Source organism: Denticeps clupeoides, chromosome 17 (genome assembly GCF_900700375.1).
Source record: "Denticeps clupeoides chromosome 17, fDenClu1.1, whole genome shotgun sequence".
In the NCBI taxonomy this organism is placed as follows: domain Eukaryota; kingdom Metazoa; phylum Chordata; class Actinopteri; order Clupeiformes; family Denticipitidae; genus Denticeps; species Denticeps clupeoides.
The window spans coordinates 5,284,342-5,299,658 of NC_041723.1; the positions used below are offsets into that span (position 1 = coordinate 5,284,342).

The 15,317-nt window shown below is 45.0% G+C and overlaps 1 protein-coding gene across 3 annotated transcripts in view; it reads right to left on the bottom strand.

Moving 5' to 3' along the window:
- Window positions 1-15,317, bottom strand: part of ldlrad3 (low density lipoprotein receptor class A domain containing 3) — a 63,931-nt gene that overhangs the window by 18,055 nt on the left and 30,559 nt on the right. For all 3 annotated transcript variants that reach the window (XM_028957271.1, XM_028957268.1, XM_028957270.1), the window contains 2 exons: window positions 4,279-4,404; window positions 2,595-2,729 (listed from right to left, as the gene is read on the bottom strand). In XM_028957271.1, coding sequence (XP_028813104.1) covers window positions 2,595-2,729; window positions 4,279-4,404 — 261 coding nt within the window. The remainder of the gene's footprint in view (window positions 1-2,594; window positions 2,730-4,278; window positions 4,405-15,317) is intronic.

Here is a 15,317-nt window from a genome sequence, read left to right on the forward strand (position 1 = left end):
CAGCAAATCTCCAACATGTTAACACCAGAGATCAGAAAAAAACTGGAACAGGATCACATTCAACAAGACCGAGGTAAACGAATTAATCAAATTATTATTTTTGTTCCTCTGCATTTAACCCATAATCCGTAGTGACAAGTGGACAGCCACGAAAGGCACCCAAGGAGCAGTGTGTGGCACCTTGGCAGACTCTGATTATGAGTCTGTTTCCTTACCCACTAGGCCACCATATAAGAAACATTACATATAGTTTACACAAAAATATAATTTTTATACTTGTACTGTACTGCCCGGTGGTCATCAGAACTTCAGATTAACAATGCAGTGAAGCTGAGCAGGAGGAGCTCGCTCAGGGACCTGACTACAAGATGATGATGCATTTAACCATACTGTAAGATTGGACATCACAGGAGCATGCTTTTGTTTTGCCTAGCAGCCGTCGCAGGACCATGCCTTTGTTTTGCATAGTGACCGTCTACAAAAAGATATGTGACATTCCTGTGTCAATTGGTGTTCGTGAAGATTCAACACCTCTGTTTTACATGCCTTTTGTCTGACGGCAACGTGTGGAGTGTCGGTCGTCAGGACCGCCCACTCTCTTTGTCTTCCCCAGATGGGAGGCACCAGGGGGCGTGACATCAGAAACAACAGGTTCTGATTGGTCAGTGACAACTTCCTGTAGGCCAGTGACAATTTCCTGTAGGCCAGTGACAACTTCCTGTAGGCCAGGGGTATAAAGGTCTGCTCACATGTGGAAAAAGGAACTGAGCTTTATTGCTCAGGGGTTCTTCCCTCTCCCTCTCTCTCTCCCTTTACTCTTTCTTTTTGTTTTCTCTGTAACATTGGTACATTTTTACATTCAATATTCACATGTAACTACAATAATTATTTACCGGTGTTAATAAATTAGAAACTGTTAATTTTTAACCTCTATTGTGCCATGCCTCTTTCTGCCAGGTAACATCAAGTTGGAGTGGTTTGAATACAGTGCTTTGAGTGGAGGGAGAAAGAGTTTTTCTATTTTACAATACTTACGATGAATGACATTACAATTGAGTTCTCTTGATAGCAGGCGTGTATTGTCTGTTCACTAATGTCAGTAATTAGAACAGATTGTTTTTTTAACATCTGCCCTGTCATTCCCAAACCTGGATTAACACACACACACACACACACACACACACACACACACCGGGACAGTGAATTAACACACCTGACAGCGGTTTCTAAAAAAAAAAACGATGTCAGAACAAAGCATTTCGGGCCATCTGATGCGTCCTCTGACATCTCCTTACCTCTCTCTCTTTCTTCCTCTGAGGTTAGTGGAGTATTTTGACAGACAAATGACAGAAAGTCCTACACACGGGGACTTCAGGACCAAAGATGATAGCACTAAAACAGATGAATTGTCAGTGCGGGGGCGAGCGGTAGCGTGTGATCACAGCTCGCACCGTAAAAACACGCGTGAAGAGCACGACGTTGGCATTTGCCCCCCCATCATTAACCCGCCCCGTCTACATCTATTTCAAGCCATTTCTTCTTTGCCTGAAAATAAACCACTTCAGGTGTCCTGATTCGATCAAAGCGTGACATGTACCTCACTTGATCAGTGAAACCGTGGGCCCTCGCTTCTACTGGTGCTTCTGACGCATTGATCTGACGAATCAATCCAATCCAAAAGTCCTGATTCAGCTGCATTTGTTTATGGTAATTATGTAAGAGCCCATGGAACAGGGTCAATTTGTAAAGTAATTTGTAGGTAATGCAGAGTGGACCACTAAAATTCTCCTCAAGTTCTATTTGCATATTAAATGAAAAGAAACTGTCCCAATTTGTAGAAAATGGTCCATGGAGCCATGTGGAGCACTGTCCATTATGCAGAGAGTTCGGATTACTCAATTTCCAGATTGCCAGGTTCCATCTAATACATAACAGTCTTAAATAAACGACTTACAAGTTCACTTCTCATCCAAAACCTATCATGTGTGAAAGTGAAGTGATTGTCACATATGATACACAGCAGCACAGCACACGGTGCACACAGTGAAATTTGTCCTCTGCATTAAACCCATCACCCTGAGTGAGCAGTGGGCAGCCTAAGGTTGCAGGGTCTAAAACCTGTGCCTCCTCCATTTTTTGAGGGATACATGGAGAAGCCCTGATCTCTGACGCCATCCTGCAGGAACAGATCAGATGTAATTATGAGGGGCAACACGCTGCAAAACATATATAAAAATGCAGCCCTTCGTGGATGATGGGAGAGAATCCAGCCAGGGGAAGATGAAGAAAGGAGGGAGGGAACGAGCGAGCAGGGGATGAGCTCGGCTTGAGTAGCTCAGCACAGGTCACATGCAGGCTCTTATCAGACGCCTGCAGCACTGGTCCTATTAAGAGGAAGTAGAGCTGGTTGGCCAGGCCGTTCCACTTCCTGCTCCACTTCCTGTCCCTTCCGTCCGTCCGCATGCTTAAATCCCCGGACACAGCCAGGGCCACCAACGTGCAGCCAGCGACTGGACAATGCCAGGGCAGCGTATACGATTTCACCGGGCACACCGTTGTGTAGGGAGATCACTGTGTGTGTGTACTTGTCTTACCTGCAGTGGTCAGGCAATTCTCCTCATCGCTGTTGTCGCGGCAGTTATCCTCGCCGTTGCACAGGAAGCTGCGATCCACACAGCGGCCGTTCCGGCAGTGGAACCGTGCAGCAGAGCAGACCAAAGGGTTCCCAGCTGGGGACGGAGGTGGCGGTGACGGCGGCGGTGGGGTCAGAATGGAACAAAACAGCTTCAGTTAAAAGAGGCGGGTACAGAGGCTCATGTTGAAGCCATTTTTCCCCCCAAAAGAAAGCGGAAAATCACACAGGGGCGTCGGAAACCAAAGGGGTGCGGCTAGAACTTCTGCACTTTCACTTTTTTTGCGCATCACGCCTTTGTGGAAGAAATGAAACAGAGGAATGAGGAGGAATTATCTCACGCGAGGATCCAGCCAATTACACAGAACAGGAAAGCTGGCTGCGTAAAAAAAGCGAGACTCCACTTAAACGCTTAGATTAGATTTCTTTTCTCTTTTTTTTTTTTTAACTCTCCAACATGCTGCCCCGCAGGCTCAGCACAACGTCGTTCAATCTCCAGCGAGGCCCGCTCATTAAAAGCTCCGCGCCTCGGATGGAAATGGGGGCCGGAAAAGCTCTTCCCACCATGCCGACGACGAAGTGAAATTAAAAGCCGGCACGCTGCACCAACCTGGCTGTGACCTTTACAAGGTCATTTCGAAGGGCTGCACCACACTGGTTAATGTTCCAAGGCCATCGAGCTGATTTCGCATGACAGGGACCATAAGTAAAGTAATCGTGGAAGCACAATTTTAGAAAAGTATTTTATAAAATGAGCTCTGGAAAAAGCCCTGTCAATCGCTCAGAGAGATGGAGAAAGTAGATGTTGCGGAGGCTGAAGATATCATGTATAGAGGTGCAAGGTTGGGGGTGACGTTGGTGCACTGAGAAAAAAATTGACAAAAGACAATGTGTGATTGTGAGAAACATATGAAGAAATTAGACAAAGTGAAGAAGGACGTGGTGAAGACACAGTAGAGGGAGAAGACGACAGGAGGACCAGCCTGGGAAAGTTATACAGTATTTTAGGAGAAAAACAAGCTATCTGTAATAAATCAAATTCTAAATTAACATGAAAGAACAAATCCCACCTAAACTACCAGTGACACTAGAATCTCTGTCTTTATTTTATTCTGCGTTAACTTTAATTGTCACGTCAGGGACAGTCTGAAGGTCAGGCCTGAAACAGAATTGGGGACGCCTTCATCCGCTTCTCTGATCTCTAATCTCTGATCTAGCCGACGTCAATCTGGCAGCACCTGATCACGTGACTGTGGCTGTAAACGACGTGGAATGATACTTAATGACATGGCACATTGTCCCTCCCAGGAGCCCTTTCAGCCAATCAGAACGCCAGGATGGAGTAAATAAAGCAAACCAACAGGAGGCCATGGGAACAAAAAAAAAAAATATATATATATATATACATTTAATTTGGTTTTTGTAATTACAGTATCAGTTCTTTGTGGATTATTCCTGGAAGATCAGCAAAAACCAAATAAAATACAGAACATTTACATGGAAAATGAAACTATTTGTTGTGTTTCCAGCATTTCTGGTTAAAAACCGCTCTCTTGGCGCCACAGCAAGTGGCCCAGAAAAGTGATGTGGCGTCTAAAGCCTTTCTGGTTGGTGTGGTGAGAGAGGGGCGATGCTGCGACACTCACTGCAGTTCTCCTCGTCGCTGCGGTCGGGGCAGTCCTCAAAGCCGTTGCAGCGGAATCGGCCGATAATGCAGTGGACGCCGTTGGCGCAGGCGAAGAAGGTGGGGGCGCACTTCGACTTCACCTTGGCTGCGGCGAGAAGAGAGACGGAGATTGAAATGATTGGTTACAGTTATAATACGGGCACCTCATCAAAGCACGCCGATGCTCTGTTAAACCGAAAATCATTTCGACTTCTTCACGGTACGGTGAAGCCGACACCCTGTGGAAGCAGAGGTAGGAGCGTGGCGGACCCGCTTCCGCATGCTGATCAGCGGCCTGACTTATTATGTAGGCCGAGCGCATGCGCTCCTTCAATTAAAGTGGTCACAGTCAGATAAGTAAGACAGATCTGTGGCGCTTAAGCCGCTAGCATTGTGTCGGCCCATCATCAATACCGCGGGACGGCGTGGCTGGAAAAGCCACATCAATTAATGGACCACGGGCTGAAAGGCAGCCCAATCAATCGGGGGCCGGCCCTGCACGGCTCTTATTTCAAATCCCGTTTTACAACGGGGCGAAACGTGCTAAACCTGCAGCCGGTTCCACCCTGGAGGACTTTTATTTGGAGCCGTTTCATTCCGCTTCATATCAAACACGGCTGTCGGGTGGTGTTTCTCTGAAGGACTTTTTCATGATCAGATGGAAATGTGAGCATCGGCCCAGAGTGCTGCTGTCCATGATACAGTTGTTAAAAAAGTTGTTGGAAGAGATGGGGGTGGCTGTAGCCTAGAGGGTTCTACCCTCACCTACGAACCACAAGACCACAAGTTCAAACCCTGCTTTGTGTACTGAGCAAGACACTTAACCCTAAGGGTCTCCATGTAACTACTGATTGTAAGTCGCTCTGGATAAGGGAGTCTGATAAGTGATGTAAATGTAAATAATACAGATTCTTAACGCTATCAAAGGTTTTTTTTTTAATATTCTTCGGACTGTAGTGGCTTATTAACAAAATGATTATTCTAAATAAATTTGATGAAACGCCTTATAGTTCCACAAAAACACGACATGTTACAATATTACTAATATTGACAAATTGCTTCCGTTCGAATAAAGTATCCAGAGCTTAACAGAGGGTAAAAACTGTTGCAAATTGATTATAAGCACATTAATATATGCAATAAAACTGCCCTGCACCCAAAAACTAACCCAATAAAACCAACAACAACAATAATAATAATAGCAATAATTTAAATGTAATAAATATAATAATAAAGTAATAGTAATTTGGCCAGTACTTGCATGGCATAGTGCTGCTTTGAGAACATTTTTAACACATTTTAAGAGTAAAGAAAAACACAAATTATTGTTGACATGGAAACTATTGTATGATTTGATATTACTGACAAATAAAAAACAATAATCCAGTTATAATTCTGACAATACAGTTATAGTGTCACTACAACCACTGTAATTTCCGTCTTCTCGCTGTGACCTTCAGGGCTACATAAAAGGTGACAAATGCTTCGGGGACCGTGAGGGCACGGCGGGTACAGACTCATCCGTCTCCGCCCTGCGGTGACACAAATCAGCAAAGCGCCAGACAACCGTCAACACGCGGGTCAGATTCTGATGACGCAACAACCTGAGCAATTCCACCGAGGCGTGTGGCGTGGTGCCTTGAATCTACACAGCAACGTTTCAGTTTTGTCTTCCCTGCACCGTAGAGGACAAAGAGGAGTCGGCCTTGCTGCAGCTGCCATCGAGTGGCGGAAAATGCCAGGGGCGCACATTTCTCCTGCACAATGGGTTGGTGGGCAGGTTTACGGGTTCCTTCAATGCCAAGGCTGCTAAGTGGGGAGGAAAGGGGAGGGGTGTGTGTGTGTGAGCGTGAGTCTCGGCGTGTGTATGTCCGCTCTTCGGCTTCTCCATCGAGCGCTTTTGAGTTGTAATCCCTCAGCACAGGGCAGTCTGGCGAGTTCTGCCAGAACCAAGAGGGATGGTGCACGCCATCTCATTCATTCCACTCAGCAGCAGAAGTGGAGGCATCGCTCACCGTCCTAATGCTACATAAAAGCCTCGGCTCAAGTGGCCTCCTCCACACAGGCGTCACAGCACAGGCACGACAACACAAGCACGCCGGGCATGCAAAATGTATGAAATTCTGTGTTGATTTAATACTTAAAAATAACAATCTGCCAGGCATTTCATCTACCAATGAACTGTTGCGGGTCAGGTGAACGGATCTAGTGGACTTCAATGTACATGTATTTCAATCAAATCCGTGCATTTACATTGCGTCCAAGAAAACAACAAAGACAGAACAAAGCAAGGATCCATTTATATTAATAAATCAAAGATGAGAACAATATTAACATGCAAAATGTGGCTTTATCGCCACCTAATGTAGTGGAGTCATACATACTGCCCCCCCCAATAACAGTAGTTGAGCTGTAAGCATAACACGATTAAACCGTGCATGGAAATGTACTGAGTGTCAGTCAATAGATTAGTGCGTCCCCCAAACACCCATACAAGTGAAAAGTGCATTAATATCCCGTCCCTTCTCTCCCATCCACCCTCTCCCATGTGCTTAATGGAAATTATGGCAATGATGGTAATAATAATAACAACACGCTACGCTCGGGTTGTCACCAAACACGTTTTGTTTGTGCTCTCGCCCGCCAACAAATGAAAAATTCGAATCTGTGAGCGAGTGGTGAATGTAGAGCAGGAGGCCTGGACGGAGGACGAGCGAATGAGCCCGCAGATGTCATTTTTCTTCGCTTTGCTCTCATCTGTTGAGTTCAAAAGTCATATTATTGCTAATTTCATGGGAGGTTGACAGAGACTGTCTATCGGCCTTACACTGATGAATTTCCCAGGGTCGGAGCGTCCTTCACACACTCACCACGCTTGCAGCACGTAGCAGCCAATCGGAGTTAATTACAGACCGGGTTTCGGCTGAAACGGGTAAAATCCGGAGCTCATTATCGAATTTCCCTTGTTTATTCCACCGTGAAGGTGTCCTCCTCTTTCGACCACTCCTCTCTGCCCTCTGAGCGCTCCCATCATGTTCGGATCTCTCCCCGAATTTCCTCCCCTCCGCCTTTTCCTTCAGCGTCTTTCGTTAGAAGCCTCGTTGTCCCCGCTTTTCTTTCCCCTCTCAGCCAAAATCGAACTTGTTTACAAAACCGGCCCTGGTTTTTCTTTCCGTTCCGAAACGGCGCCCAAACGCGATCGCCCAGCCGAGTCTCGCTCCCCTAATGAAAACGAATGGGGAGGCGGTCAGGCACCGTTGGCCTCGAGGTAGGGCCATCCACTACAGAAAAACAGCCTCGTCCCGACAATACCAATCTCACCCCCCGTTCACAAAACACACAGAAAGTACAGACCAGACTGTGTTTAAAACAAAAAAATAAAAAATAAAATGCTAGTCAGAGTCCAATTACCTCTCATTTCCTCTAAAAGTGCATCCTGGGTGCAGGTTTTAAATGAGCTATCATCATTCCACCTCTAATAGAGGATCCACCCATGGCTCAACATGCAATCTTCGGGCACAAGGCGTCCCTGAGCTCAATTATTAAAACACTACAATTAGACTTAAATACACAATTTGCCATAATGTGATAAAAGCCAATTAAAGTGAAGTGAAGTGATTGTCACATGTGATACACAGCAGCACAGCACACAGTGAAATTTGTCCTCTGCATTTAACCCATCACCCTGAGTGAGCAGTGGGCAGCCATGACCGGCGCCCGGGGAGCAGTGTGTGGGGACGGTGCTTTGCTCAGTGGCACCTCAGTGGTACCTTGGCGGATCGGGATTCGAACCGGCAACCTTCTGATTACGGGGCCGCTTCCTTAACCGCTAGGCCACCACTGCCCCAAGCAAATGTATGTGAGAGGGAGAGATATACCGACGTGTCATGGTCGAAGGTCTCATGTCAAAGGCTCTAGTGTGCTGTAATCAATTTTAATCAATCGGTTTTAACAATTAATTAAATGTTCATTTTTATTCTAATATGAAAACCATGATTCAGGTAATTTTTTTTTTTTTTATTGTCAAAAATATGCACAAATATGCATGATGCAAAGTGGATCCGCAGACCAGCAAACAGTGATGGCAAAAGAGCTGAAAATGTCTCCTCAGTTATTTGGAAGTGGTCTGGATGGCATGTCTGCATAACCCAATTTATGGGTTTCTTATTAGATTCATCCACATGCTAAAAACTATTGCCCCCCTGATATGAGAAACCAAACTGAAAATACCTTTTGTTCTGGTCCGCATTTTCCTGTGGTCTATGGAGTCGTTCCAATCCCTGATTGCAGCCCCGTTGTATCTTGTCATTGTCAGGTCATATTAAATCTGTACCTCGTCCTGTCTGGTGTGTAATGTTTTCAGAAAATCCCCTCTTTCATGCTAGTCATGCTATTGCGTCTATTTCTCCTGCCCTGTCCTGCTGCTGCTGTGACAACTTTTTATGAAATAGCCATCAATATCACAGTACTCATGAAAAAAAGAGCAAACCTTTAAATAAATAAATAATTCGTTGACAAATTTATGGCTATATCGGCCAGCCCTAATCACAACATTATTCATAATCTTGTGTATAGTGTATTATGGTAACAAAAAAATGCATTGAAAAAATGTGCATGATTTAACAGTTCTATCTTACTGTTCCACACACTCTCACTCACTCACTATGCTTAAATGCTGTTTCTCAGGGTCGTGGCTACCAGAGCCCATCACAGGACACAATAGGACACACACACCATTTGTTCACACACTCAGGCCTACAGGCAATATAGAGTCACCAATACAACTTATGTGCATGCCTTTGGATAGCGGGAGGAAACCGGAGGACCCAGTGTCAACACAGGGAGAGCATGATTCAAACACACAACCTTGGAGGTGTGAGGTGATGCTGTTATGAGAGACTATTACATGATAATGATAACAGTTTCAGGACTATAGCCAGGACTATAACCTGCTGGGAGGCCATTCACACTGCCACCATTAAAAAGGTAGTGTTCTCATAAAAAAAAAAAATTCTGCTTGGCATGAATGAGCAAAAGAACAGTCCAATTGAATATAGAGAGCAAACAGACCACCTTGGAGCAGTGCGTGTTCTCTGACCTTGCGAAGGCTTTTCCAAGAGAAGGAAAATCAATAGGTAACGGCGTTTGGGTGCTAGAAATGAGGTCATGGAGAGACACCTGACTGGAAGATCAAGCGAATCAATCCTCGCATCTCCAGTCCACGGACTTTGCGAAATAATAAGCCCCCGCACAGCCTCGGATGCCCAAATCAGCATTTTTTTTTGCTCCATCTGAGCCAACATTGATGGAACAGTGTGCTGGGAGCATGTCAACCCCATCAATACTTCTGCACATTAGCGCCATACTGGTTGTACACCGTCATATACACCACACCGGCCGTTGAATAAGCTGCGCTGATGACATCTTGGACATACTTGGCTGAGCGGCATCGAAGGCAGGAGATGTGCATAATAAAGGCGCCGCTGCCGTATTTATCATGCCCCCTCTAGTAATAGCCTTGTTTCAGCCCCGCGCTTGAGGCGATGGAGACGCCGCGGCGACAGTTTTTCATTCTTTTCTGCGCTTCTGCCGAGGAGACTCCATCCGAGCCGGGCACAGGACCAGATCGATATTTCATCCCTGCTCTGCGGTATTAATTACTACTGTACATTGATCAGCCATCCATTAAGCGTCTGAGCCGCAGACGGGCAATTACAATTAAAAGCCACCTCTCCGTGCTCCGTCACTTTGGGGAGCCCTCGAGCCGAGCTGCAACACGATCCCATAGCTAGCTGCACAGGACCCCACACCCACACACTTCCCACCAAATCCCATGCCCTTCCCGGCCCAGTGCCAGAGTAAGGAAGGGTGTAAGGCTTCTGCAGGTTTGCATTCGTTGGCCATATTCTGCCAATACTACAAAATGACCAACTACAGGCAGCGTTGAGTAAAGCCACAAATTAAACTGGGAATAAAAATACAATTTTTAATGCTCAGCATTTGACCAATAAAGACCATTCGGTATAAATAAAACAGAACATTCTGACAAAAAAGGGGGTTAAGGAAGTGGCCCCGTAATCAGAAGGTTGCTGGTTCGAATCCCAATCTGTCAAGGTGCCACTGAGCAAAGCACCGTCCCCACACACTGCTCCCCGGGCGCCTGTCATGGTTGCCCACTGCTCACTCAGGGTGATGGGTTAAATGCAGAGGACAAATTTCACTGTGTGCACCGTGTGCTGTGCTGCTGTGTATCACATGTGACAATCACTTCACTTTATAAACAATGACAAAAAGATAAACAGAGCTGTGGCACGCCTGACCTCGCGCTCGTGCGGTGTAATCCTCCGCAAACTTTCCCTCCCTTTTTTGTGACCCCGCCCTTTTAAAAACAGAAACACATGCAGTAAAAAAAAAATTGTGACCAAAACAGCATGCACGGCCAAAAAGGAGCAGAACGTGAGGCCTTTGAAAGGGGAACGGTCACATTTGTCTACTTTCAACTGAATGGCTCCGACAAAGGAAAACAACTGCATTAGAACCAAATGAAGCTGTTTCTAAGATCAAAGCACAAGAAGCATAATGGATTTGGAACTGTGACTGAAAGGCATAATACTAATGCTTTTTCCTTTTTTTGTTTAAATAATAATTCGATTATTGTATTCTTCTAAGAACAGAACAGAATGAGCCTTAGTGTTGAGTAAATTACAGCCCGCATGCTACTGCTTTGAAGGCTCAGGGGGTTTGACTTTTATCACAAAAGTGACAAAAACGCACAGAGCCATGACTTCAAAACTGAGGTATGTACAGAGCCGTGGTTTTTATGTACGGTGACAGCCCTAAGCTGGACCACTGGTGTTCTCAGACTTCTAAAGAGCCATCCATCGACCAAATCCAGCTTCTTCAAATACACTGAAACAAAAAAAGAACTGAACCGTGAATACTTTGTTCTCATATTATGCATTTGAAGGTGTGACTAATTTATAAATTCAAACTGGAGTTACTCACATCCACAAGCTAATTAATGTTGCCATAGAAGCCACCAAGATGGCCGCCATCTTTGTCCCATACCCTCACACTGTTGGGAATGTACAAAACTTCAAAAAGTTGCATTCAAACACCAGCGGCCTCAGAGACATTCGGATCCTGATTCGCTGTGAATTCCTGCCACAACATCCAGTTATGTTCTAATTTAAATGCTGACCTCATGACCCCAGGAAGGATAAATGATCAGTTCTGCCTGCTCTTGCTCGTGATCAGCGTGCAAACTTCAACTGAATTATATACAAGTCATGCGCTACATGCTGACCGGGGGTTAATTAACACACACACATTCAAACCACACAGACTTCCGACTTAAGGTTTCCCATGCAGTGATCAAGCTGCTGATCTCCTCCGGATGGGCTTACTCACCATCAGTGCTCCCCCGACCCCCGTGACCCCAGGACAGTTCCGGAGGGCACCCTGAAACGGGCTCTAGGAATGAATCTCTGTCGATTTACCCCCTGGCCTGCTTCAGACCACACATTGTGTGCACACGCCACAAACTAAGGCCTAAAACCCTGTGTTTCACCACCCATCCGCATACCACAGAGGACGAAAGCCGCCCAGGGCCACGTACACCAGGGGGAGCGTCGGGAACATTCTCCATTGTCAAAATGCAAATTGAAAGTCCGCGGAAACGATAAGATGTTTTCAATTAAAATGCTGCTGCTTTTTGAACTGTTTACAAGTCAAAAAAAAAAAAAAAAAAAAGCCAATCCAGCGTTCTCATTACACATTGGCCGGCGTGGCAGGAGTACACAGCGCATGCCGAATAGAAGAAGATAGTGTTCATTTGTTCTGCTACAGCATGCCGGAGCGTAAAAGAAGCGCGCTGCCGCCAGACTGTTTTCTGCATTATTTTTTACGGCCGATTAAGTATTTACATGATTTCAACTGGCCTCCCCGCCACGGGCGCAAACAGGAGTGCAAACAAGGGTGCAACGCCACGGTGGAACAGCACGGTGCTGCCGGGGGGGGGAGAGCAACGATAAGAAGCGGGCCAGGCTTGCACCACTGGCTCTTGAACTTCTCTACTCGTTACCATGAGCACAAAACGGGCGGGCCCAAGACACCAGAGCGCTCGCGGATCGGCTCCTACCCGGCCTGTAAACGAACGTGCATTCCGCCTGTTCCAACTGCACTTACAAATTGCAAACATAAAATTGCACATTTTTAACAAAAATAATTCACTAGGAAAGTAAACACACTACATGTCTCATTAGATGGTGGAATTCTACGCAAGTCGAAGAAGCGAACAGCCATAAATAACACGAGAGAGCTTCTTTCAATGTGACCTTTTTGCTTTGCGTAAATATGTCAATATGGAAAGAAAATCTACTCTGCCCTTTATTTGTAATTTGAAAAGTTCATTTTGAAAAGGTCCGGCACAGCAGTTCTGACCTTTGTGTTAACATTTGTATGGTATTTATTATAATGGAACTGATAGCTCAAATCAGTTTTGGCAGATGAGTTTTTTTTTTTTATGTGGTAGAGATTTGTGGAGATTTTTAAAATGACAAATGCAAATGAATAATTGAATTATTAAATCATTTATTTTTGTCAGGTTTTGAAGGTCGATTTAGTGTCTGTTTAAGCAAAAATTCATGGTTTTTATATAAACAATTGCTAATATGAGAAACCTTCTCAGCTGGTATGATTTTAAAAAGGTTGTGTGCAACATGCAGATGCAAAATATTCATTTTGTTTTGTTTAATGGTTAAATCTGACAAAACTTCCCAGTAAACAAGCCTGAGTTGCAGTTCCCCCCAAAAACCCTCTTCAGCATTCTCCTGCCTATGAAACACCAGACTGTGTACAAGCCCGGTGCTGTTTGCCATTCTTGTCCATCCATGGACATTTGTTATTGTGTAAGATCTGGAGACACATTGTGTGTGCAGTGCGAATATTAACTAAACCGAAGAAGTTTCAAAAGAAAAACTTTTACAGAAAGAGATAAGCCTGTAAAAAAAATTGGGCTGGCTGTTCAAGAGGTAATGGTGCAGATTTGATTTATTACATGTAGATTTCCACTGAAGGGTCAATTCTTGTTACAACCTATTAGCATGACTACTTAAGTATTTAATGAAAGACCTTGACCACCTCCAGTGTTGACTTGGAGGAGTGTGCTGCTGCTGCTGTATCTGGCTATATCAGCACATGAACTGACATCATCGTTCCCACAAAACGCTGTAGGCTTTATTTGCATTTATGGCATTTATCAGACACCCTTATCTTAGAATTAGTAATTACAGAGACTGTCTGTAATTAGTGCAATTAGCATCTTAGGGTTAAGTGTCTTGCTCAGGGACACAATGGTAGTAAGTGAGATTTGAACCTGGGTCTTCTGGTTCATGGGCGAGTGTGTTACATACTAGTTTGGGATTAATGGGGGTGGGGGTGTCTACTACGAAACATGCCTGCTCTGCTACATTTGTCTCTGGTGATCCAGACAGCTAGAAGAGAACCACATACAATCTGCGTAGAACCATCAAACATACCAAGAGACAAAACAGTGTCAGGAATCTCAGTGTCAGGCAGGAAAGAGGACGCAATCTCACAAATTACACATACAGGGGATTTAGGGTGGTCATGGCCTAGCGTGTAAAACAGTTGCTTATGAAACAAAAGACCAGAATAAAAGGTCCAAACCCAACATTGTGTCCCTGAGCAAGACACTTAAACCTCCAGGGGGACTGTCCCTGTAACTACTGATTGTAAGGTGCTCTGGATAAGGGCGTCTAAATGCCATAATTCCACAAGACAGGGTAACAGGCACACTGACCCAACAGGAGTACGCCACAAAGGTGGTAGTAGCCTAGTGGGTAACACACTCGCCTATGAACCAGAAAACCCAGGTTCAAATCCCACTTACTACCATTGTGTCCCTGAGCAAGACGCTTAACCCTATAGTTGCTCCAGGGAGACTGTCCCTGTAACTACTGATTGTAAGTCGCTCTGGATAAGGGCGTCTGATAAATGCTGTAAATGTAAATGTAAATGTAAGTCAGGCCTCGACATGCAGACCGAAACTGGAGGAGCATCACACCACTTCAGATTCCCGGCACATGCGGCAGGGACTGTGGCAGGACACTGCAGGCCACAGCGAGCCAGGCTACACTGCTAGATGAGCTGAATGAGGCTCAAGGCCTGCCCATCTGAGTTAACCGGATCTTCACAGACATATTCATCCCATTGCACGCACTACTATTCTGGTGAAATGCTTCGAGAAACTAAACAAGGCACACCTTCAAAAAATCAATCCCAGCAGCCCTGGACCCCCTACAGCATGCTTATCACCAGGATCGGTCCACCGATGAAGCAGTCTCTTCACACAATCCTCTAACATCTGGATGGCAGAGACACATATGTGAGCATAGATGTGAAAAGGATCTGCCTTGGACCCATAACACATCAACTCATCATCCAAGCATGCAAAAGACTGGGGAAGTCGAGAAATTTTGGGACGCCAATCAAAATCCTAAGCAATTTCTACAGGGTACACTAGAGAGTGTTGTTACCTGCTCTATCATGGAATGGCATGGCAACTGCTCTGTGCAGGAGCGGAAGACAATTTAAGACATGTCTAGAGCGCGTATAATTACTGGACCAGGACATCTTTAACAGCATGGTCATCAAGAACGTCCACAAAATAATTAAAGAAAATACACCCAGTTCACACCACTCCACTCAGGATAATAAGAGTGAACAAAAAGCTTTTATCCTCAAGCAATCAGACTCTTGGACAAAATTATAAGGTCAAGTTCATTTGAGCTTCAACCAAACTCATATTTGTAAGTTACTGTACGTCTTCAGGCACCATGCGCTTTATCTAGTGAATCCTATGTGTTTCTAAGAATGTTGTCTCTGTATATGAAGGTGAGCAAGCAAAGTAAGAATTTCATAATATGGTTCAAGCATGTATATGTTTTTACTGTGAATATGACAATAAGCATCTTAGATCGTAAATCTTTTTAACCA